At 43.0% G+C, this 25,919-nt stretch overlaps 1 protein-coding gene across 5 annotated transcripts in view; it reads left to right on the plus strand.

The window, feature by feature from the left end:
* LOC147115189 (V-type proton ATPase subunit C 1-A-like) overlaps nucleotides 1–25,919 on the plus strand; it is a 255,177-nt gene that overhangs the window by 220,345 nt on the left and 8,913 nt on the right. For all 5 annotated transcript variants that reach the window (XM_085993521.1, XM_085993522.1, XM_085993520.1 and 2 more), the window contains 6 exons: nucleotides 4,309–4,403; nucleotides 10,571–10,662; nucleotides 11,116–11,214; nucleotides 17,224–17,292; nucleotides 19,160–19,252; nucleotides 19,341–19,434. In XM_085993521.1, the coding sequence (XP_085849647.1) occupies nucleotides 4,347–4,403; nucleotides 10,571–10,662; nucleotides 11,116–11,214; nucleotides 17,224–17,292; nucleotides 19,160–19,252; nucleotides 19,341–19,434 (504 nt within the window). In that variant the 5' untranslated portion in view covers nucleotides 4,309–4,346. The remainder of the gene's footprint in view (nucleotides 1–4,308; nucleotides 4,404–10,570; nucleotides 10,663–11,115; nucleotides 11,215–17,223; nucleotides 17,293–19,159; nucleotides 19,253–19,340; nucleotides 19,435–25,919) is intronic.

Raw genomic sequence — 25,919 nt, forward strand, 5'->3', positions numbered from 1 at the left:
GCCCTTGTGTACCACCTTGACTTTTATCTTTCCGATGGGGTATACTCTTTGCCCCGTGTATGTCTTTAATACTATCTCCATATCCCGTAGGGGAATATGTTTGAATAACCTTTTGTAATCTTGCTTATTCATGACTGTCAACGCCGATCCGGTGTCCAATTCCATCTTCCTTTGGACTCCTGCTATCTGCAGTGTGACCCAGATAGTTTGTCGGTCAGCTTCCTTACTCACATTGTGAATTCTCAGACTACCCAGTTCCTTGCTGTTGGAGTCTGAATCCGAATTCTGTTCATCCGAACTCTTCTCAGCCACCTTATGTACCTTTCTGCACTTTTCCTGCGGTGACTTTTTGTTGCTGGTCTTCTTTCCTGACCGGCATACTTTAGCTATGTGACCAAGCTTGCCACATTTTCTACATTCCTGGTTTTTAAACCAGCATTGGTTCTGATCGTGTGTTGTCTTCCCACAACGATAACATTTCGTTGTACCCAAAGCCATTTGATCTACGCTGAGTACCGCTGCCTTCAGCTGCATTTCCGCAGTGCCTCTCGCTGCGGCTTCGTGCGATGCTGCAATAGAGACAGCCTTATCAAGTGTAAGATCATTCTCTTCAAGTAGCCGCTTTTGTGTTCCTTCTTTCGACAATCCGCACACAAATTTGTCTCTCAGTGCCTCTGTCAGTCCTTCCCCAAACTGACAGTATTTCGCTAGCTTACGCAGTTCAATTAAGTACTCCACGTTGCTTTCCTCTTTCAGTTGCGTTCTCGCATAAAATTTAAACCGTTCTGCTAACATCAGCGGTGTGGGGTTCAAATGATCCTTCAGGACAGCAACAATATTAGCGAAAGTCTGATCCGTCGGTTTAGCTGGTGATAGAAGATGCTTCAATAGTCCGTATGTCTTCGCACCCATTGAGTTTAGTAAGGTTAGTGCTTTATCTTCATTTGATATTTTATTTGCCTTACAATATATCTCTATGCGTTCTACATACGTGGCCCAATCGTCAACATCGGGATCAAAATCGTTGATGTTACCACGCTTAGGCATCCTCGCGATCTTCTTGAGAAACAAAAGAATTTTTTTTTTTTTTCTTTTACAAAATGGCGGTTTCCCGCGCTTGTCTTCTTCCCCCGCCTCTGAAAATGGCGGCTTCCTGCGTTTGCTTTTCTCCCCCGCTGGCTGTAATGGCGATTGCCGTATTGCTGCGTTCGCCCTCCCCCAGCGGTTTTCAAATCGCGCCTCCCAGCCCCTCTTGCAGTCCGGTCCTTTCCCCCGGCTGCGGCTGAGTTCTCCGCGTTTTTTTTTTTTTTTCTTTTCTCCCGCGCCTTACGCTGACCCGGTCGCTGCGCCTCACGGCCTCGGTAGCTGCCCGGCCTTTTTCACCGGTCGCGGTCGAGCTCTCTCTCGACGCTGTTGCGTCTCCCAGCCCGCTTGCAGCCCGGTCTCTCTCACCGGCTGCGTTTGTATTCACCGCGGCTTCCATGCCTTACGCTGCCCCAGTCTCAGCGCCTCTGGCCCCGACTTCTGTCCGGCTCTTTTCCCCGGCCGTGGTCGAGTTCTCCGCCCTTATATCCTCCGTTTTTTTGTTGTTATTTTCTCCCCTACTCACAGTCAACGTGGCCGACTTGCTGCTCGTCGCTGATCGGCTTACCCAGCACCGTGATAGAAGGGATGATCACTGCCTGTTGCTGATGGAAGGCTTCGTGTCAGAATTCTTCCTTCGCTCTGCAGACTCGAGTCTTTTCTCAGCAGAATGGTGAGGGCGGATGCCTCTTCTCGACGCCCGTTAAACTGCCTTGGATGTATCTCTGCCGCAGGGTAAGATCGTACTCATCGCCACTGTTAAGTCTGTGTGTTATATTGAGAATTACTACACAGACCACAAGAGTAAAATTTAACAGGTCTTTACTGGTTGAAGGTCAGGGCGGAACTGCCCAATAAATCATTACACAGCACTTATATACCGGTGTGGTCACCACCGGTATTACAGTATACAGCAGCCAAGAGAAAGTAGTGCAACTCTTAAAATAGTTCTCTTAAAGGTGGAACGGTTACTAAAATAGTTCTCTTAAAGGTGGAACAGTTACATACACTACAACATTGGCTCCCGATGCATCCAATTTAAAATTCTCATTCTCGTGTTTAAATCCCTTCATGGGTTCGCCCCTCCCTATCTCTGTAACTTCCTCCAGCCCTACAAACCCCTCCCCCAAAGTCTTACTTTGACTCTGGCCTTTTGTGTACTTCCCACTCCCTTTATTCATCATTGTCAGCTGTGCCATCTAAACCAGACATGCTCGAATTCTCTCAAAACCCCCCTGTCCCCCCTCACCATTTAATTTCAAGTAATGTGGTTTGAGCAGAGGAACCTGCTGTCTATTTCGTCAGTTTGCTGCCTACTTAACAAGACTTTTGAAAACTGAATAAAACTGGTGCTACAAACAACCATTAAGAACACAAATGTGTTAAGATTATACCGTATCTCTATTCAGATGAGACTGAGATTTACTTTGTGGCTTTTGATATTATTTAATCCCTTTTATAAGCTTACTACCTTGTAACACCTTCCACGCCATGTGCTATCTTCATGCTAGTTTCATAGTGTGTTGTATAGTATTTATAATCTTCCTTTACACCTCATTCATTAATGCTTTTTGGAATACTTAGCTTTTTTTTCCCCTGCCAATTTTATTCCTCTTATGAAGGCATTGACCTCTTGCGGCACTGATCCACGGGTACCCTATATAATATGAACCTCGATGTTGCATTTCTCATCTATTCTGTTGCAAGGGCATCGTTGTTGAATCCGATCATGTCTTTGCTCAGTGTCCTTGTGTAGATAGCCAGCTTGGTGCAGGTGGACAGCAATGATCAACTAACTCAGCCAAGAATGGGGATTGAACCCCTACCTGCCCCCAGGTCCATATGGCTCAGCTTCTTGTTACTTTAAATAGTTGATTTGGTGAAGCAGTTGTGGGTTAAATGGGCTTTATAATCAAGTGAATGATCTCCTGGATTGCCGCTTCCACTCACTGTTGGGTGACTTTAGTTTTATATGCTTTTAAACAATTGACAGTGTTCATTGCCACCCTAATGTTAAGAGCTCACTGTAACTTGTTTCAGGCTGAATTTGAACTTGAATTTTAAATGTTGAATGCAGAATTATGTATATAACCATGAAATGGTTAACTTTGATCTTTTTGTACGAAATTAAATTTCATGGAGTATACTATTCATATTGAATTCTTGTGATTTAGCTTAGCTACTTATTACAGTAGTTTCATATCTGTGCTCCTGTGTACAAATAAAGTTTCCATTTTACTGCAGTGTAAAGTTTGCTTTTCAAGGTCAATTCTCTAAGATTCTAGCTACTTATGATTCTGAAACTATGTTCCTATACACAAGGCTTTTATTTAATTAATTAATAGATGAACAGTGTTCAAGGCTGTGGGTCAAGCTTTTACACCAGGTAGAGATGGAAAAGGAAACCCATTTGGCCCATCCGAGCTCTTCCTTCCAGAAAGAAATGCTGCAGTCTGAGCCACAATATCCAGCTGTTAAATGATTCCAGAGTTATTGCTTCCACTACTTCACCTGGAAGTTCATTTCACCTGTTGATCACTTTGTGTGAAGAACTTCCTGACTTCAGGACAGCACTGATGCTGGGGGCACTGTACTCAGCACTGCTTTCTTGCCCTTCCCTGCACCCAACCCCCCCCCACCGCCCTTTTATAAAAAAAAACTGAGTAATGCTCCTAACAAATATCAACTGCTTCATATCTTTCAGCCAATTTCATAGGCATTCCCAGGTTTTTGCATTGAATTCCTTATGCTTAAGTAGCTGTAGCAAGGGCTTTTTGAATGTCCAAGTAGACCATATTGTATAGCTTTCTACCATCCATTTGAGATGTTGCTTTGTCAAACTTACAGGCAGGACTTTCCCCATCTAAATCGCTGACTGCTATTTACTAGATGATTGTCATATAGTAAACCTTTAGTTAATTTATCATTGATTCTGTTATTTACCTTGTTCTGATATAGGATTGCCAAATCTATTTTGGCACAGTTTTTGAAAATTAGTACAATATCAGCTTGTTTCTACTCTAGTGGGATTTGTTTAAAAAAATCTGAAATTTTGACTGCTTAGTGCGCCAACATACCTGTGCGAAATACTGTCGGCTCACAATCAAAATAATTCAGATGGGTACATAGAATTTGTTTAACTGGTCACGGCTGTTTTTATTCTAACAAAAACTGAGAATCTTTGTTCTATTACATTTTTAAAACAGGTTGTGTTTTTTCCCCTAGTTGACTTGGTCACCTATATCACAAGTTTTCAGTGGGACATGGCAAAGTATCCAATCAAACAGTCTCTGAAAAACATTTCTGAAATCATTACTAAGGTCGGTGTTTAAATTCATTTTTGGAACTCAATAATGTGTTTTAACACAAGTTCTGCAGTCTGCCAAAATTTCCAAGGGATATTGTGTGTAAATATTTCGTGTTCACTAAAGATATTTCAAATGGTTTAGTTTTGAGTGTTTTTATCTTCTAATTTTATAATTGTTAGAATCACTTTGGAAACTTGTGAGCAGAAATTAACAGTAATGTTTAGATTTTACTCCATACATTATCTAGTTGCGGAGGAATATAAATATTCTTCTGTGTTAAGGCCAAATAACGTACAACTGTAATGTCCATAACAGATGTTCTAATATTTTATTTGCTTTATTGAGGATACATAGTCATACGTTATAGTCATACGGCACAGAAGGAGGCCATTCGGCCCATCGAGTCCGTGCTGGCTCTCTGTAGAGCAATCCAGTCAGTCCCATTCCCCCGCTCTATCCCCATAGCTGTGCAAGTTTATTTCCCTCAAGTGCCTATCCAGTCTCTCCTGGAAAACATTGAGTGTCTCCGCTTCCACCACTTCCGTCGGCAGCGAATTCCAGGTCGTCATCACTCGCTGCATTTAAAAAAAAGTTTTCCTTACATGCCCCCTGTATTTCTTGCCCAAAACCTTAAATCTGTGTCCCCTAGTCCTTGTACCATCAACTAGTGGGAACAGCCTTTCCCCGTCTAGCCTATCCAAACCTGTCATAATCTTGTACGCCTCTATCAAATCACCCCTCAACCTCCTTGACTCTAATGAAAACAAATCCAACTTCTCCAACCTGTCCTTGTAGCCAAGACCCCCCATCCCCGGAACCATTCTGATAAATCTCCTCTGCACCCTCTCGAGGGCCTTCACATCCTTCCTAAAGTGTGGTGACCAGAACTGGATGCAATACTCCAGTTGTGGCCTAACCAGCGCTTTATAAAGATTCAGCATAACCTCTATTTTTGTACTCAATGCCTCTATTTATGAAGCCCAAGATCCCATAAGCTTTGCTAACCACTCTCTCAGTATATCCTGCCACCTTTAGGGACCTATGCGCATTAACTCCCAGGTCCCTCTGTCCCTGCACACTCTTTAAAACTGTGTCATCAAGTGTATATTGCCTCTCCCTGTTCCTTCTGCCAAAATGCAGGGTAGCAGTGACGTACAGGAAAATAGAACAATTGTTTGTGTTTTATGGACTGTCAACTTGTTGATAATGGTGATTTTAAAATGGTTTGCCGAGAACCAGAAAGCTACTGTTTAGAGCTTGCTACATTTTTTTTTTGTCATGCCCACATTCCCAACTATGGTAGAGTTGAAGTTTAGTTTGGTATGAATAGAGCTTTTATTCTGTAAATTTGCCAAAGAACCCTTGATAGCAGTGGCTGATGCAGATGTAATGTTCTTGGAAGCAGTGGGTTGCATGTCATTGGCACCAGTCAATGGCATGGTCATAACAGTTGGGTACAGATGCTATTCTGCAACATAAAATTTAGCATCAACTCTCTCTACCATTTCCAAGTAGCAGTGGGAGTGTGGATTCTTTACCTGAAACTTCAGGAGCAATTGCTGGTTAATCTTCCAAGCAGCAATGATTGATGACAGCCTCGGAGTTACTACAGAGGAGGTGAAAGGGACAGTAGTGGCAACATTTCTGAGCTCCCTGCAATGATCTCCCACTTGATGGTACTTAATACTTCGAGTCTTTCTGTTAAAGGAATAAGATTGAGGTGAAGGTGGTTAGGTCGTCTCTGGCCTGGTCAGCTAACTGGTTCTGGCGGATCATCCCAAGGATTGCTTTCAAGTTTTGTTATTTATTCGAATGGTCTGAAATGGGAATGTTCAGTACTGAATGGATACCATTGTATGCTCTGCTTGGTACTGAATGTTAGAGTCTTGGATTCTTTCCATTAGATTTAGGATGGAGTGAAATATCGAGCTCCAGAAGTGTTTTGAAACCTACTTTCTCCCACAAGACAACACTTCTGAATCAAATTTTCATTGTGTTTTGCTATATGATAGATTTTATTGCTCAACAGTATGTTATACAATAGCTTGGTATAACTGGCCACTTATGTAAAGCACTGAGCACTGTTTTAGAAACATAGAAGATAGGAGCAGGAGTAGGCCATTTGGCCCCTCGAGCCTGCTCTGCCATTTAATGAGATCATGGCTGATCGTCCAAATTCAGTACCCTGTCTCTGCTTTCTCCCCATATCCCTTGATCCCTTTAGCCTTAAGAAATATATCTAACTCCTTCTTGAATATATTCAATGAATTGGCCTCAACTGCCTTCTGTGGTAGAGAATTCCACAGGTTCACCACACTCTGGGTGAAGAAATTCCTCCTCATCTCAGTCCTAAATGGCTTATGACTTACCCCTTACCCTTAGCCTGTGACCCCTGGTTCTGGACTCTCCCGCCATCGGGAACATACATCCTGCATCTAGTCTGTCTAGTCCTGTTAGAATTTTATAAGCTTCAATGAGATCCCCTCTCATTCTTCTAAACTCTAGCGAATATAAGCCTAATCGACCCAATCTCTCTTCATACTTCATTCCTGCCATCCCACGTATCAGTCTGGTGAATCTTCGCTGCACTCTCTCCATGGCAAGAACATCCTTCCCAATCTGTTGCTGTTCAGATAATAATCTGCCTTCCTGTTTTTGCCACCAAAGTATATAACCTTGCATTTATCCACATTGGGCAGATGCATGGCAGATGCAGTATAATCACCCAATCTGTCCAAATCACATTGGAGTTTCTCTGCATCCTCCTCACCGCAAACACGCCCACCCAGCTTTGTGTCACCTGCAAACTTGGAGATATTACATCCAGTTCCTTCAACTAGATCATTAATATATATTGTGACTAGCTGGGGTCCTAGCACCGATCCCTGCGGTACCACACTAGTCACTGCCTGCCACTCAGAAAAAGACCTGTTTATTCCAACTCTTTGCTTCCTGTCTGCCAACCAGTTCTCTATCCAAGTCAGTACCTTACCCCCAATCCCATGCGCTTTAACTTTGCGGGACCTTATCGAAAGCCTTCTGAAAGTCCAAATACACCACATCCACTGGTTCTCCCTTATCTATTCTACCAGTCACACCCTCAAAAAATTCCAGTAGATTAGTCAAGCATGATTTACCTTTTGTAAATTCATGTTGACTTTGTCCGATCCTGTCGCTGTTTTCCAAGTGCTCTGCTATTACATCTTTCATAATGGACTCTAGCATTTCCCCACTACTGATGTCAGGCTAACCGGTCTATAATTCCCTGTTTTCTCTCTACCACCTTTTTTTAAATAGTGGGGTTACATTAGCTACCCTCCAATCTATGGGAACTGTTCGAGTCTATAGAATTTTGGAAGATGACCAGCAATGCATCTACTATTTCTAGGGCCACTTCCTTAAGTACCCTAGGATATAGATTATCAGGCCCTGGGGATTTATCGGCCTTCAATCCTGTCCATTTCCCTACAAATACTGATTTCTTTCAGTTCCTCCCTCTCATTAGACCCTATGTTCCCCGATATCTCTGGGAGGTTCTTTGTGTCCTCCTTTCTGAAGACAGAACCAAAGCATGTGTTTCATTGTTCTGCCATTTCTTTGTTCCCCATTATAAATTCCCCTGATTCTGACTGCAAGGGACCTACGCTTGACTTCACCAATCTTTTTCTCTTTACATGTCTATAGAAGCTTTTACAGTCAGTTTTTATGTTCCCTGAAAGCTTACTCTCTTACTCTATTTTCCCCCTCTTAATTAATCCCTTTGTCCTCCTTTGCTGAATCCTAAACTGCTCCCAATCCTCAGGTTTGCTGCTTTTTCTGGCCAATTTATATGTCCTCGCCTTGGATCTTATGCTATTCCTAAATTCCCTTGTTAGCCACAGTTGAGTCACCTTTTTTGTTTTATTTTTTTGCCAAACAGGGATGAACAAATTCTGTAGTTCATCCATGCGATCTTTAAATGTTTGCCATTGCCTATCCACCATCAACCCTTTAAGTAACGTTCCCCAATCCATCTTAGCCTAGTCGCACCTCATACCATCGTAGTTTCCTTTATTTAAATTCAGGACCCTAGACTCTGAGTCAACTACTTCACTCTCCATTTTAATGAAGAATTTGATCATATTATGATCGCTCCTCCCCAAGGGGCCGCGCACAACAAGATTGCTAATTAATCCTTTTTCATTACATAATACCCAGTCTAAGATGGCCTGATCTCTAGTTGGTTCCTTGACATATTGGTCCAGGAAACCATCCTGTATACACTCTAGGAATTCCTCCTCCACGGTATTGTTACTAATTTAGTTAGCCCAATGTATATGTAGATTAAAGTCACCCATGACAACTGCTGTGCCCTTATTGCACGCGTCTCTAATTTCCCGTTTAATGCCATCCCCAACCTCCACATTACTGTTTGGGGATCTGTATATAACTCCCACTAACGTTTTCTGCCCCTTGGTATTTCTCAGCTCTACCCATACAGATTCCACATCATCAGAGCTAATATCCTTCCTTACTATTGTTAATCTCTTTAACCAGCAATGCTACCCCACTTCCTTTTGCTTTTTGCCTGTCCTTCCTGAGTATTGAATACCCCTGGATGTTGAATTCCCAGCCTTGGTCACCCTGGAGCCATGTCTCTGTAATCCCAATTATATCTCATCCGTTTACATCTATTTGCGCAGCTAATTCATCCACCTTATTACGAATGCTCCTTGCATTAAGACACAAATCCTTCAGGCGTCTTTTTTTAAGACTTAGTCCTTTTAGAATCATTATTTACTGTGGTCCTGATTGATTTACACCCTTGATTTTCTGCCTTCCACTTTTGCTTTTCTCCTTCCTGTCTTTTGCTTCTATTCTTGCTCCCCTTTCCCCTGTCTCCCTGCACAGGTTCCCAACCCCCTGCCATTTTAGTTTAAACCCTCCCCAACAGCACTAGCAAACACTCCTCCTCGGATATCGGTCCCGGTCCTGCCCAGGTGCAAACCGCCCAGTTTGTACTGGTCCCACCTCCCCCAGAACCGGTTCCAATATCCCAGGAATTTGAATCCCTCCCCCTTGCATCATTCCTCTAGCCACGTATTCATCTGCAATATCCTTCTATTTCTACTCTGACTAGCACGTGGCACTGGTAGCAATCCTGAGATTACTACCTTTTTGAGGTCCTATTTTTTAAATTTGCCTCCTAACTCCCTATATTCAGCTTTTAGGACCTCATCCCGTTTTTTACCTATATCGTTGGTACCTATATGCACCACGACAACTGGCTGTTCACCCTCCCTCCCCCTTCAGAATGCCCTGCAGCCGCTCCGAGACATCCTTGACCCTTGCACCAGGGAGGTAACATACCATCCTGGAGTCTCGTTTGCGGCCGCAGAAATGCCTATCTATTCCCCTTACAATAGAATCCCCCATCAATATAGCTCTCCCGCTTTTTCTCCTCCCGTCATGTGCAGCAGAGCCACCCACGGTGCCAGGAAGTTGGCTGCTGCTGCCTTCCCCTGTTAAGCCATCTCCTCCAACAATATCCAAAGCGGTATATCTGTTTGCACCTACTACTCTGCCTGACGGTCACCCATTCCCGTCCTGCCTGTGCAGCCTTTACCTGCGGTGTGACCAACTCCCTAAACGTGCTATCCACGATGTCCTCAGCATCGCAAATGCTCCAGTATGTATCCATTCGCAGCTCCAACACCGCAATGCGGTCTGCCAGTAGCTGCAGCTGGATACACTTCCCGCACACATGGTTGTCAGGGACCCAAAGTAGCATACATTGTAAGTATATAGTAGAGACAAACAGAACGGCATTCAAAATGCAGTTGGATGTTAATACGCAAGCTGCACTGGAAGATTCAGTGCTGATGGGGTGAATGGCCTTTTTTTGTCCTTTTACATATGCTCAGGCCATAATTCTTGCTGATTTCGACATTCATTCTTTTGCGAATGTGCTAGGTAGGCCCTAGTTCATTTATAACTTTTGCAGAGAAGTTTTAAATAAGTAATCGACTGCTGGGATACTGGTTGTCTGTGAAAAGGGGATAGTTTCAATTTACACTGAATTTTAGCATATATTTGATTTCCAAATGCTACAGAAGGTTTTCACTTATTTTTACTTGCACACTGTTCCTGGGCCATTTGAAAGATCCATTAACTATTATATGCTGTTTGGAAATTTGCAGCAAGTATCACAGATTGACAATGATCTAAAAGCAAGAGCATCAGCATACAACAATCTGAAAGGAAACTTACAGAATCTAGAGAGGAAGAATGTGTAAGTTATTTTTTCATGTGTATCATAATTTAAATTGAATTGCCTTGCATTTAATCTGCTTTACAATTACTGTAAAGTTAGAAGTATAAGTATTTTTACCTCTTGCTCTTTTGTTCTCCCTTTTTATGCCACATCCCCAGCTTAAGAAGTTAGATACCTCAAATAGTCATTTTACAGTCACTGGGGTTTACAGTTGCTTCAATGATGGGAATGTTGGAAGTTATGGTGGGACCACTTTGGGATTAAGTGGTTATTCCCATTTGTAGCCTATTTCTTGTCCATTCGAATTAGGAAATGTAAATGTAACCTTTTGAGAATTAATTCTTCATCCTTGGCCTCGACCATTATTGTGTCCTTTCGAAGCGCTTGTAAGTATTAATGATATATTATTTTCCCCAGGAGAACTGCAGTATTTACCTTGTGCTGATAATTGGTTTGTATGGTCATTTGTAGGGGAAGTTTGATGACGAGAAGCCTTGCTGATATTGTGAAGAAGGAAGACTTTGTAATGGACTCTGAATATCTTGTTACTTTGTTGGTAGTTGTGCCGAAGTAAGAAACTTTTTTTAATTGTTTTTTTAAAAAAGTTGTCAAAAGTTTAAAAATTGTGTACTAGTTCAACATGGCTGGTTAATATGAAAAAACCCAAATATTGATGGTAAAAGCTGAAAGTTCTAAGAAAAATCAGATGAAATGTGAAGAGATGCATTTTGGAAGGAAAACTGAGGAAAAACTAAACTAAATGGTGACATTTTAAAGCAGGGTGCAGGAACAGAGACCTGGGGGTTCACATACACAAATCTTTGAAGGTGACAGGACAAGGTGATATGGCTGTTAAGTGTTTTACTTTAAAGTTCATTATCCTCCATATTATTACAAGCATGTCAATGCCTTGGAGAGGGTGCAGAGGAAATTTCCTGGAATGGTGCCAGGGATGAGGGAATTCAGGTGTGTAGAGAGACTAGCGAAGCTGGGATTGTTCTCTTGGAGCAAAGAAGGTTAAGGGGAGATTTAATAGAGGCAATGCATTTGGGGAGGGCTAAAAAGGCAAGGGAATACACAATAAATGGTAGGATACTGAGAAGTGTAGAGGAACAGAGGGACGATAGCAAAATGCTGCAGATGCTGGAAATCCGAAATAACAACAGAAAATGCTGGAAAAACTCAGCTGACACAGCCCTCGACCGTGTCCATTTTATCTCCCGCACTTCTGCCCTCACCCCTGCCCCTCCCTCCCGGAACCACGATAGGGTTCCCCTTGTCCTCACCTTTCACCCCACCAGCCTCCGCATTCAACGGATCATTTTCCGCCACCTCCAAAGTGATCCCACCACCAAACGCATCTTCCCCTCCCCTCGACTTTCAGCATTCCGTAGAGACCGCTCCTTCCGCGACACCCTAGTCCACTCCTCTATCACCCCCAGCACCCCTTCCCCTTCGCCCGGCACCTTCCCGTGCAAGCGCAGGAGATGCAACACCTGCCCTTATACCTTCCCACTGTCCAGGGCCCCAACACCCCTTCAAGGTGAAACAGCGATTTACTTGTACTTCTTGCAATCTAGTATACTGTATTCGCTGCTCACGATGCGGTCTCCTCTACATTGGGGAGACCAAACGCAGATTGGGTGACTGCTTTGCGGAACACCTCCGTTCAGTCCGTAAGGGTGACCCTGAGCTTCCGGTCACCTGTCATTTTAATTCACCGCCTCATTCCCACTCAGACCTCACTGTACTCGGGCTCTTGCATTGTTCCACGGAAGCTCAGCGTAAACTCGAGGCACAGCACCTCATCTTCCGATAAGGCACTTTACAGCCTTCTGGACTCCGTATTGAGTTCAACAATTTCAGATCATAACCTCAGCCCCCATTACATTTTTACTTTTTTTTATCCACACCTTTGTTTTGGCCCTCTTTCTCCCCCCCCCCCCCCCACACTTTTTTTTTCTCTCCCACATGGCAGCTGTCTCTCATTCTGCCAGCGCATTTCACACCTAATCTAGAGCCGTCTTTTGTCTCCACTAGTCCTATCACCATCTCGTCTCGTTTTGAATACCTCTTAATGTCTCTTCACTTCTCTTTTGTTCTCTCCCAGCCTGGCCTTTTAATCTATTTCATTTCCTGTGCATTTCCAGTCTTGACAAAGGGTTTGACCCAAAACATTGACTCTATTTTCTCTCCACGGATGTTGCCTGGCCTGCTGAGTTTTTCCAGCATTTTCTGTTATTGAGGAACAGAGGGACTTTGGAGTGCATGTCCACAGATCCCTGAAGGTAGCAGGTTGGGTAGATAAGGTGGTTAAGAAGGCATATGGGATATTTTCCTTTATTAGCCGAGCCATAGAATATAAGAGCAGGAAGGTTATTCAACTGCATAAAACACTAGTTAGGCCTCAGCTAGAGTACAGCATACAGTTCTGGTCACCACATTACAGGAAAGATGTGATTGCACTAGAGATGTTGCAAGGACTGGAGAATTTTAGCTATGAGGAAAGATTGGATAGGCTGGGGTAGTTTTCTTTGGAACAGAGGAGGCTGAGGGGAGACTTGACTGCGGTGTATAAAATTGAGGGGCCGAGATAGAGTGGATAGGAAGGACCTATTTCCCTTAGCAGAGAGGTCAATAACCAGGGGGCGTAGATTAAAAGTAATTCGTAGAAGGATTAGAGGGGAGTTGAGGAGAACCCAGAGGGTGGTGGGGGTCTGGAACTCACTGCCTGAGTGGGTGGTAGAGGCAGAAACCCTCATTGCACTTAAAAAGCACTTGGATATGCACTTGAAGTGCGGTAACTACAAGGCTACGGACCAAGAGCTGGAAAGTGGGATCAGGTTGGATAGCTCTTTCGGCCGGCACAGACACGATGGGCCAAATGGCCCCCTTCTGTGCTGTAAATTTCTCTGATTCTAGGTGTTCAAAATTGAGTAGTTTTGATAGGGTAAATAGGGACAAACATTTTCTACTGGCAGGAGGATCGGTAACGAGAGGACACAGATTTAAGATAATTGGCAAAAAATGCCAGGGGGGCAAGATGAGATTTTTTCACTGAGTTATGATCTGGAAAGCACTGCCTGAAAGGGTGGTGGAATCAGACTCAATAGTAACTTTTAAGAGGGAATTGGACATATGTTTAAAAAGTAAAAATTGCAGGGATATGGGGCAAGAGCAGGGGAATGGGACTAATTGGTAGCTCTTTGAGAGTCGGCACAGAGCTGAAGGGCCTCCTGTGCTGCATGATTCTTTGATGTCCATTCAATTATCCATTATAGTCACTATTATAACAATTAGTGTTGTTTTGTTGACTTCTGGGTAGACCAGAAGTTGAAATCTTGTAACAATACAAACCTCCTGAATATTTTCCAAGTGCTTTTCCTGGAGTTTTATCATTAAATGTCAGAATGTGGTGTTTCTGGTTCCATCCAGTGTTTGAAAGTGGAATTGCAAAAATAACATTAGACTTGCCATTCAACGTTTGATGCTTCATAAGGCAGAGCAATAGTTGAAGGGTACAATTTATAGTTCAGTGCATATATACAGTATATTGATCCCACATTTACTAACCTGAACTTTACCACAAGGTCGAACTATATTGAAGGGAGCTAATAAGTTATTCTTGGGCCTTACAAGTCTGTTACTTCCCTATTATAATTTAGTTTTTTTTCCTGCACCTTTTGAATTCTCATCTCTGTAGCCAAGAATAGTGACTACTGTCTATACTTGCTTGTCCTAAATTGTAATCAGGATTGAATTTTCAGGCACCTAGATATGAACCTGCATGTAGGGGGCAGGCTGTTTGAGTTTTGCATAAGGTAAACATTCCAAAGGTTAACTTCCTATATCTTTAGTCATTATTTCAGATTGGGTAGATTCTCGGTTAAACCAGTTTTGCTGGAGGCTTCTTTCAGGGTCAGTCACAATGAAGGCAGCAATATCTAGCGTGTTCCATCTAATCTTGTGCCATGCCTGGCCCTGAAAATAGGGCATTGTGCAATCCCAACTGCTCTCAAACTATAATTAAGGCAAAATGGCCCTACCTTGGTTTAGAAATTTTAAGATAGTATTATGTGATCTCAAGAAATGGATGAGTGCACTGGATACAGCAAAGGCTATGAGCCCCGACAATATCCTGGTTGTCGTGCTGAAAACTTGTGCTCCAGAACTAGCCGTGCCTCTAGTCAAGCTGTTCAAGTACAGCTACAACACTGGCATCTACCCGACAATGTGGAAAACTGCCCAGGTATGTCCTGTCCACAAAAAACAGGACAAATCCAATCCGGCCAATTACCGCCCCATCAGTCTACTCTCAATTATCAGCAAAGTGATGGAAGGTGTCATCGACAGTGCTATCAAGCAGCACTTCCTCATCAATAACCTGCTCACCGATGCTCAGTTTGGGTTCTGCCAGGACCACTCGGGTCCAGACCTCATTACAGCCTTGGTCCAAACAGGGACAAAAGAGCAGAATTCCAGAGGTGAGATGAGAGTGACTGCCCTTGACATCAAGGCAGCATTTGACCGAGTGTGGCATCAAGGAACCCTAGTAAAATTGAAGTCAGTGGGAATTGGGGAAAACTCTCCACTGGCTGGAGTCATACCTAGCACAAAGGAAGATGGTTGTGGTTGTTGGAGGCCAATCATCTCAGCCCCAGGACATCGCTGCAGGAGTTCCTCAGCAGTGTCCTAGGTCCAACCATCTTCAGCTGTTTCATCAATGACCTTCCCTCCATCATAAGGTCAGAAGTGGGGTTGTTTGCTGATGATTGCACAGTGTTCAGTGCCATTCGCAACTCCACAGATAATGAAGCAGTCTATGCCTGCATGCAGCAAGACCTGGATGACATTCAGGCATGGGCTGATAAGTAGCAAGTAACATACGTGCCAGGCAATGACTATCTCCAACAAGGGAGCGTCTAATCCCGCTCCTTGAATTTTAACGGCATTACCATCGCCGAATCCCCCAACATCAACATCCTGTGGGTCCCCATTGACCAGAAACTTAACTGGACCAGCCACATAAATATTGTGGCTACAAGAGCAGGTCAGAGGCTGGGTATTCTGTGGTGAGTGTCTCCCCTCCTGACTCCCAAAAGCCTTTCCACCATCTACAAGGCACAGGTCAGGAGAGTGATGGAATACTCTCCACTTGCCTGGATGAGTGCAGCTCCAACAACACTCAAGAAGCTCGACACCATTCAGGACAAAGCAGCCCGCTTGATTGGCACCACATCCACCACCTTAAACATTCACTCCCTCCGCCACCAGTGCACCGTGGCTGCAGTGTGTACCATCTGCAAGATGCACTGCAGTAACTCGCCAAGGCTTCTTTGACAGCACCTCCCAACCCACGACCTCTACCATCTAGAAGAACCACACGGTTGCAGCAGTTCAAGAAGGCGGTTCACCACCACCTTCTCAAGGGCAATTAGGGATGGGCAATAAATGCTGGCCTTGCCAGTGATACCCACATCCCAGGAACGAATAAAAAAAAAGTGGCATTTTTCAAATTTTTGTGATGTTTCACCAATAATGCAGTGCAATGGTAAAACTGCATCTGTTAGTGCATGTTCTCACTCAGGCCAACATCCCCAGCATCGAAGCTTTGACCACGCGCGATCAGCTCCAATGGACGGGCCACATTGTCCACATGCTCGATAGGAAACTCCCAAAACGAGCGCTCTACTCGGCAAGAGAGCCCCAGGTGGGCAGAGGAAATGCTTCAAGGACACTCTCAAAGCCTCCTTGAAAAAGTGAAACATCCCCACCGACACCTAGGAATCCCTGGCCCAAGACTGCACAAAGTGGAGGAGAAGCATCCGGGAAGGTGCCGAACACCTCGAGTCTCTTCGCCGGGAGCAAGCGGAAGGAGCGCACGTCAACCCAAGCGCCCCTTCAACCACCGTCTGCCCCACCTGTGACAGAGACTGCAGGTCCCGCATTGGACTCATCAGTCACCTGAGAACTCATTTTTAGTCTGGAAGCAAGTCATCCTCAGTTCCGAGGGACTGCTGAAGAAAAAGAAGTGGTGCATGCTCTCGTAAACTAGTACTTGCTAATTTGTTAGAAAAGTGTTTTCCCACCTATTCACGAATGCATCAACAGAAAATTAGAAACTTGTTGCATGAGCACAAGTGCCGTACTCTCATAATTATGCATTTTGGTGTTTATTTTACCGTCATTAAAGTCATCTAGTGTTGATGTCCAGCAATTTTGAATTGGGTACAGGATGACATGTTGAGTAAGATGCTTTTGTATTTTAGTATAATTTAGAAAATAGTAAAAGCAACCATTTGATTGCAGATTAAAGTAGTTGTGGCGAGCAGGTACTTTTTTTGTTTCAGTGCTTTAGGCCATCACAATTAGAAAATTGGTATCCGCAAGTAGTAATGGACAAACTATAAAGGGATACATTGTGAAGTCTAAATAGTCTTCAGCAATCATCAACTTCATGGCATACATAACTTCATCATATAACTAAAAATGATTACAGTTAAATGACCAATTGGATGTGAAAATATCACCCTGGCCCCTGAACCATTGCATAATTATTCAACCACTTTTTTTCTTTAGAACAAGTTATCTTGAATGGGAGAAAACTTATGAAACTCTGGCGGAGATGGTGGTCCCACGGTCAAGCAAGTAAGGGAGGTCTTTGGTCTATTTTCTGTAATCTTTCTATCCAGTATAAGCTGAAAACCTGTGCAATGCATTCTAACCTCTGACTTTTATTTTGGTGTGGCGCAGCTTAATCCAACTATTTAGAAGCAGTGTAGTTATTGGGTCTAAGCTTAATTTAAGGCTGAACTAACTTAACTTTCAGTTAGCGATGATAGAGATTCCTGGTATACTTAAGTTTAGCAGCCTAATAGTGCAGCATTTTAATATGAACATGCTATTCTGTAACATAGGGCACTAAATTAACTGCTATACATGCATACCAACTGAGAGTTTCATGCTGATGGTCAGTATTTGCTGACAACATTCAACACACATTGGACTGGATTCCTCTACCCTCAGTGAGACTCCTTTGAGACTCCTGCGGCTAATGGAAGGGATTCTAGCTGGTGCATGTTGTAGGCAGGAATTATCATCTACTGTATGCAACAGCTGGAACCCTTTCAATTAGCAGCAGGACTCTATAGGAGTGGCGCTGCAGGGACAGGAGGGAGGGAAATGGATGTCAACTGAATGGGAAAGGGAAGGGAGAGGTGGAGGGGAGTAAGAACCTGGGAGTGGAACTTCGGCTGGGGCTAAGAGGGGAGAGGCTCAGCAGTGTTTTGGGAAGGGGAGGAGGCAGAGTGCCGACATGAACTAAGGGGGGGGGGGGAAGAGAGAAAGCATGCCAGGTTCAATGGGAGGGGAGTGGTGAAAGAATACGGAGTTGGAGGGGGGAGAAGAGTCACAGGTTGAATTGGCGGGGGGAGAAGGGGTGGAGGAAGAAAAGAATTGAGGGAGAGGAAAAGGGAGAAGAGTACTATGAACTGGAAGGGTTGGAGGAGGAGAAAGTGCCCCTTTGAAAGCGTGGAGAGTTGGATGGGTACAGTCATGAGTAAATTTACTTAGAATTTATGTGGAAGAGTGACTTTTGAGAAAATGGTGGTATGTTAGTAATTCAGTTTAAAAAATCTTTGTGTGAAACATACAAATACTTACAATTAACCAGAATGCATCATTTTTAATGTCAAATTTTCAAGCGGAGCATGCTCCCGGACCCATTAGCACCAATTTTATATCTTTAGCATTTCCTTCTTCAGCATTTCATGTACTTAAGTTTACTTTCCTCCAACACAAGTGAAGGAATGTTTGGTATACCTACAACCTGTTACAAAGCTTGTGTAACTACCTGTTTTCACATGTTGTAGGCTTATAATCAGGGCTGTTCTTACGATGTCAGCTGTTTTGAAGCTGTTGGTCAGCTTTTGCTAATTTTCTATGTTGCTTATAATTCCTCACATGGTGAAGTTTGGAACTCCGGTGGCCATTCCAAAGGGGAGATGTTGCAGAGGCTGGGTGTTAGCTGACAGGGCGAGAGTTGGACGGGGTATCGTGTCTTGGTGAACTGGGGCAGAAGTTACCTGCCTCATTCTTGCATTCTTTTCCAGTGTTCTCAAAAGAGTGAGGTCCCTTGCTCACCTGTGGTGTACAAGATGGCAAGAGAAGAAGAGGGGAGAAGATGTTGGGCATACTTTTAAATAAATATCTTGTACGTTGGTCAGGCATGCAATATGGATTGAACTGCTCTGCTTTTTAGCATTAAAAAGAACTGATTTATATTTAAAATATATCTGTCACTTGTGCTTAACATGCTGTGAGTGAACATTGGGTGAGACCCAGCCACAACATTGCAAGTTCAGTGCTCAGCCTACATTTAGAGTGGGTACATTTGTGAACAGGATAACAATCTTCTTGTACTTTAAATATCAGGCCTCCGAAATCTAAGCAATGATGTATAACGATTTTAGATGTGCCATTTTTTATGAGAGACTTTTTTTTCCCCTCCTGAAAGGTTGATATGTGATGACAACGATAGTGGCTTGTTCACGGTCACGTTGTTCAGGAAGGCAGTTGATGACTTTCGACTAAAGGCCAGGGAGAACAAGTAAGGATTTCTTTCCAAATAATTTCCTTTAGAGATCTGCATTTCAGAAATGGTTGCACTCAGTTTTCTTTCCTTCCCTTCCATTCAGGTTTATTGTTCGGGATTTCCAGTATAATGAAGAGGAGCTGAAAGCAGATAAAGAAGAAATGACTCGACTTTCAACTGACAAAAAGAAACAGTTTGTATGTATTCAAATCTAAACTGTGATACAAGCCACAGCCTATGCAGCTGTAAAAGTCATGCTCTTCATGTGCAGTGTACTCCCAGAATGAGCATGTAACTGGTCATTCAATACAACTTAGTGCACAATCTGTGCTGTAGGTTGATGACCATTTAGAAACTTAACAAAAAAATATGAAGTGGCATTCTTATTACTTGTACTGGATTGGTTTTGAGCAGTTAGTAATTTAACATCAGGTGAAGAAATTTGAGGATCGTCGTGTCTTAATTAAAATTGCCAGGACATTGCTAATCTAATAGGTAGCTACTCTCTAATAAACATTTACAATAGAACCTCACCCTATTCAAGTAATTTCAAAGTAGGCGGACCACACTGTACTAAAGCTCTGGCCTACTGAAACACTAAATTTAACAATGGCCTCCCAGACCTGGTGATTTACCCTCCTGCAGACAATTGTCTAGGTATAGAGGGAGCAGCACCGAGAAGCCCATAAGCCCATGAGTGCGAGTCATCAAAGAGTGCTGTGAGTTTGGGTAAGTGTGAGAGTTCTTTAATTGTTATTTCTCTTTAAATCATTCTTGATAAGATTACTTAAGCAGTTTAAGTAAAGGGGAAAAGTTAAATATTTGGGATTCTGTTGGTTTAAGAACAGTAAAACAAGGTTACACTGCAGTAGGAGTAAATTGGCACAGCAGGCAGTGGAAACCAGCTTTCTAACCAATCAGCAGGGGTGACTCATTTGGCTGTAAACAAACAAACAGTATAAAAAGACCAGTCCAAGTGTGAGTCATCAGAGAGTGCTGTGAGTTTGGGTAAGTGGGGTGTTAGGTGCTCTTTTCAAACTTTAACTCTGTGGGTTGTAGTTAATAAGGCCTTTCTGGTGCAGAGTGACTGTTGGTAAACCATTTAACTGGTGTAACTAGAGGGATTGATTTAATTTAAATCCAATTAATTAAAGGGGATACTAGCATCTAAAATCGGGCAGAGGGTGTCCATAACTAACAATAAAAAATTTAATTAATGACATAGAATGGAGCAGGTGATGTGTTACTGTTGCGCGATGTGGGAACTGGTGAACCCCATTGAGGCTCACAGTGATTACGTCTGTGACAAGTGTCTGCTGCTACAGGAACTCCAGCTCCGTGTTGATGAGCTGGAGTCTGAGCTTCAGACACTGCGACACATCAGGGAGGGGGAGAAGTACCTGGACTCTGTGTATCAGGAGGTGGTCACACCTATGAAGTTAATTAATTCAGATGTAGCCCATGGTCAGGGACAGGACGGTGTGACTACGAGTGAGGCAGGTACGGGGATCCAGGAGGTAGAGCTGGAGGAGCCGCAGCCCTTGCTCTTGACCAACAGGTTTGAGGTTCTTACTCCCTGTGGGGACAGGAGCAGGGACTGCAGGGAGGATGAGCAACCTGGCCACAGCACCGTGGAACGGGGGGCCATTCAAGAGGGGGGAGTAAATAGAAATGTTGTAGTGGTAGGGGATAGTATTAGGGGGATAGATAGAGTTCTTTGCAGCCGAGAGCGAGAGTCCCGAAGGCTGTGTTGCCTACTCGGTGCCAGGGTTAAGGACATCTCCTCTGGGCTGGAAAGAAACTTGCAGTGGGAGGGGGTGGATCCAGTTGTCGTGGTCCATGTTGGTGCAAACGACGTAGATAGGACTAGGAAGCCGGTTCTGTTAAAGGAGTATGAGCAGCTAGGGTCAAATTAAAAAACAGAACCTCAAGGGTAATAATCTCTGGATTATTACCTGAGCCACGAGCGAATTTGGCTAGGACAAATAAAATTTGAGAGTTAAATGCGTGGCTCAAAGACTGGTGTGGGAGAAATGGGCTTTGCTTCCTGGGACACTGGCACCAGTACTGGGGCAGGAGGGAGCTGTTCCGTTGGGATGGGCTTCACTTGGCCAGTGCTGGGGCTAGAGTCCTGGCGGATCATATAACTAGGGCTGTAGAGAGGGCTTTAAACTAACTGGGGGGGGGGGGGGGAAGGTTCCTAGAGAGCAAATAATAAAAATGACAACAGAGAAGGTCATAGACTTAGGTAGCAGTGGGGAAATTAAAAACCAGAGCGTGTCAGGAAGGGGCAGAAGGTATGGAGTAAAAGGTAAAGTAATAAAAAGGGCAAAAGCAGGAACTAAGTGTCACAAAACATATTTGAAAGTTCTCTATCTGAATGCACGTAGCATTCGTAACAAAATAGACGAGTTAATGGCACAAATAACTACATATGGGTATGATCTTGTGGCCATTACAGAAACATGGCTGCAGGGTGACAATGCCTGGGAATTAAATGTACCAGGTTATTTAACGATCAGGAAGGACAGGCAGGAAGGAAGGGGAGGTGGGGTGGCTATGTTAATAAAGGAAGGAATCACTAATACAGAGAAATGATATTGGGTCAAAAGATCAGGATAATGAAACAGTTTGGGTGGAGGTAAGGAATAATAAGGGGAAAAAAACACTAGTGGGCGTAGTCTATAGGCCTCCGAACAGTTGCAACTCTGTGGGACGGAGTATCAATCAGGAAATAGTTGAGGCTTGTGATAAGGGAACATCTATAATTATGGGGGATTTTAACTATCATATTAATTGGACAAATCAAATTGGGCAGGGCTGCCTTGAGGATGAGTTCATTGAGTGTATTAGGGATGGGTTTCTTGAGCAGTATGTAACTGAACCGGCCAGGGGGCAAGCAACCTTAGATCTGGTCCTGTGTAACGAGACAGGATTAATAAAAAATGTCCTAGTAAAGGATCCCCTTGGAATGAGTGACCATAACATGGTTGAATTCCATATTCAATTAGAGGGTGAGAAGGTTGGATCTCAAACAAGCGTGCTAAGCTTGAATAAAGGAGACTATGAAGGTATGAGAGCGGAATTGAGTAGAGTGGATTGGGAAAATAGATTAAAGGGTAAGACGATACATGATCAGTGGTGTACATTTAAGGAGTTATTTTACAACTTCCAAAAAATATATATTCCACTGAGAAGAAAAGGGTGTAAAAGAAAAGACAGCCATCCGTGGCTAAGTAAAGAAATTAAGGCTAGTATTCGACTAAAAACAAGGGCATATAAGGTAGGCAAATCTAGTGGGAGGATAGAGGATTGGGAAAACTTTAAAAGACAGCCAAAAATAACAAAAAGATTGATTAAGAAAGGGAAGATAGATTATGAAAGTAAATGAGCAAAAAATATAAAAACAGATAGAGTTTTTATAGTTATATAAAAAGAAAAAGGGTGGCTAAAGTAAATGTTGGTCCCTTAGAGGATGAGACCGGGAAATTAATGGTGGGAAATATGGAGATGGCAAAAACACTGAATGAATATTTTGTATCAGTCTTTACAGTAGAAGGCACTAAGAATATCCCAACACTGGACAAACAGGGGGCTAAAGGGGGGGAGGAGCTAAACACGATCAAAATCACTAAGGAAGTGGTACTCGGTAAAATAATGGGACTCAAGGCGGATAAATCACCTGGACCTGATGGCTTACATCCTAGGGTCTTGAGGGAAGTGGCGGTAGGGGTTGTGGATGCATTGATAATTTTCCAAAACTCCCTGGACTCAGCAAAGGTCCCGGCAGACTGGAAAACTGCTAATGTAACACCCTTATTTAAAAAGGGCAGTAGACAGAAGGCTGGAAACTATAGACCGGTTAGCCTAACATCTGTGGTAGGTAAAATTTTGGAGTCCATTATTAAGGAGACAGTAACAGGACATTTGGATAATCATAATTTAATAGGACAAAGTCAGCATGGTTTTATGAAGGGGAAGTCATGTTTGACAAATTTGCTGGAGTTCTTTGAGGAAGTAACATATAGGGTGGATAAAGGGGAACCAGTGGACGTAGTGTATTTAGACTTCCAAAAGGCATTTGACAAGGTGCCACACAAAAGATTATTGCTTAAGATAAAAAAAATCACGGGATTGGGGGTAATATTCTGGCATGGATAGAGGATTGGCTATCTAACAGAAGGCAGAGAGTTGGGATAAATGGTTCGTTCTCAGACTGGCAATCAGTAACTAGTGGTGTTCCGCAGGGGTCAGTGCTGGGTCCCCAACTCTTTACAATCTATATTAACGATTTGGAGGAAGGGACCGAGTGTAACATATCAAAGTTTGCAGATGATACTAAGATGGGAGGGAAAGTAGTGAGTGAGGAGGACATAAAAAACCTGCAAGGGGACATAGACAGGCTAAGTAAGTGGGCAGAGATTTGGCAGATGGAATACAATACTGGAAAGTGTGAGGTTATGCACTTTGGCAGGAAAAATCGTAGAGCAAGTTATTATCTTAATGGCAAGAAACTGGAAAGTACTGAAGTACAAAGGGATCTGGGGGTCCTGGTGCACGAAACTCAAAAGGTTAGTATGCAGGTGCAGCAAGTGATTAAGAAGGCCAATGGAATGTTGGCTTTCATTGCTAGGGGGATAGAATATAAAAATAGGGAGGTATTGCTTCAGTTGTACAAGGTATTGGTGAGACCGCACCTGGAATACTGCGTACAGTTTTGGTGTCCATACTTAAGAAAGGACATACTTGCTCTCGAGTCAGTACAAAGAAGGTTCACTCGGTTAATCCCGGGGATGAGGGGATGGACATATGAGGAGAGGTTGAGTAGATTGGGACTCTACTCATTGGAGTTCAGAAGAATGAGAGGCGATCTTATTGAGACATATAAGATTGTGAAGGGGTTGGATCGGGTGGATGCGGGGAGGATGTTCCCGATGATGGGTGAAACTAGAACTAGGGGGCATAGTCTTAGAATAAGGGGCTGCTCTTTCAAAACTGAGATGAGGAGGAACTACTTCACTCAGAGGGTGGTAGGTCCATGGAATATGCTGCCCCAAAAAGCTGTCGAAGCTACATCATTACATAAATTTAAAACAGAAATAGACAGTTTCCTAGAAGTAAAGGGAATTAAGGGTTACGGGGAACGGGCAGGAATTTGGACATGAGTCTAGGTTCGGATCGGACATGGCCCTGTGGGTAGCGGAGCGGGCCCAGGGACCGTGTAGCCTGATCCTGCTCCTATTTCGTGTGTCTAATTCTGTTAGATTCAGGAGATGGTTCAGTGATAGATTGGCGGTTAGGATCAGATCAGCCATGATCTTATTGAATGGCGGAGCAGGCTCGAGGGGCCGATTGGCCTACTCCTGCTCCTATTTCTTATGTTCTTATGTTCTTATAAGTCAAATCATGGAACACAACCGCATCACCAGAGTAACAAACGTTGCGGCAAATATGAAGTGTTGCTTGCAGGAGGGATGCCATGGGTGCTGTTTTTATTTCTCTCTAGATTAAGTGTGTTTTTCGTATTGCATCCTTCAAGCAAGTGGAATGTTTGATTTCTGGGGGTTTTGGTGGAATGACTTCATACTGGCCAGCATTTAACCGTCAACCAACATCATCAAAAACAGAAAAACTGGCCATTAATCACATTGCTGTTTGTGGGACCTTGCTGTGCGCAAATTGTTGTCGTGTTTGCCTACAAAACAACAGTGACTACAATTAAAAAGTAATTAATTGGCTGTAATGCACTTTGAAATGTCTTTATGACATCAAAGTTGCTATATACATACAAGTTTTTGTTTTTTCTTGGAAATAACAATTTTAATGATTTCAGTAATGAAAGAAATCACCTGCAAAGTAGCTTGACTCCATGAACACCGCTTAGATTTTTTAAAGAATTCCATAAACAAATTTAGAACATATACTTGAAAGATCAACTGCAACGACTTGGAGCAGCCCATTTGTAGGTTTATGGGTATCCAGTTATATTTTGTTTAATTGTTATTTTTAGGTTTGCATATTGGTGATTGTTGGTTGCTGCTCTTTCTAGGGAATGGAACTTGTTTTTTATTGGTTCACATTTAGTGGGGTATTTGAGGTAATCAATATGATTAACTGAACAAGTATTAGTTATGTGGGATTGTCACTTTTTTGGGTTAATTTTAAATAAAAGAATATGTTTTTTAAGTGGCTGGTTGATGTAAGGTGTTAGGACTAATTGGATATTTAAATTAATTGATTTCATATTAAAATAGGTGCAAAGTAACATGACAATAGCTTGCAACCTAGTGGAGTACAGGCAAAGTCCACCGCAGAGCTGCTTAATGTGTGACTTGATGAACTGGTTGACTGACAAATTCTTGCATCTTAAAAGGATTCAAGAGAGAAATTCAATGAAATAAAATTTTAGTATTGTAAATTCCAATTCACCAAAATGTTGACGGATGTCAACCAGCATAGTTTCCCCAAATCTCTCTCTCTCGTTTTGGTTCTTTGTGCCTTTCAACTGCATGTGATGTGGTCTGTATTATTGCTATCCAGTACATCACAACATTAAATAATTATAACCTGAAAAAAAAAAAGCAACAATGAAATGTAAAAGGTCTGTATTACTAGTAGAAGGCACAGAAGTTTGAATGTCATTACATCAAATTCCACTTGTATTTCCTCATTTCTCCCCTGG

Source organism: Somniosus microcephalus, chromosome 7 (genome assembly GCF_052327205.1).
Source record: "Somniosus microcephalus isolate GS21.2 chromosome 7, FLI_Smic_1.0, whole genome shotgun sequence".
NCBI classification, from domain to species: domain Eukaryota; kingdom Metazoa; phylum Chordata; class Chondrichthyes; order Squaliformes; family Somniosidae; genus Somniosus; species Somniosus microcephalus.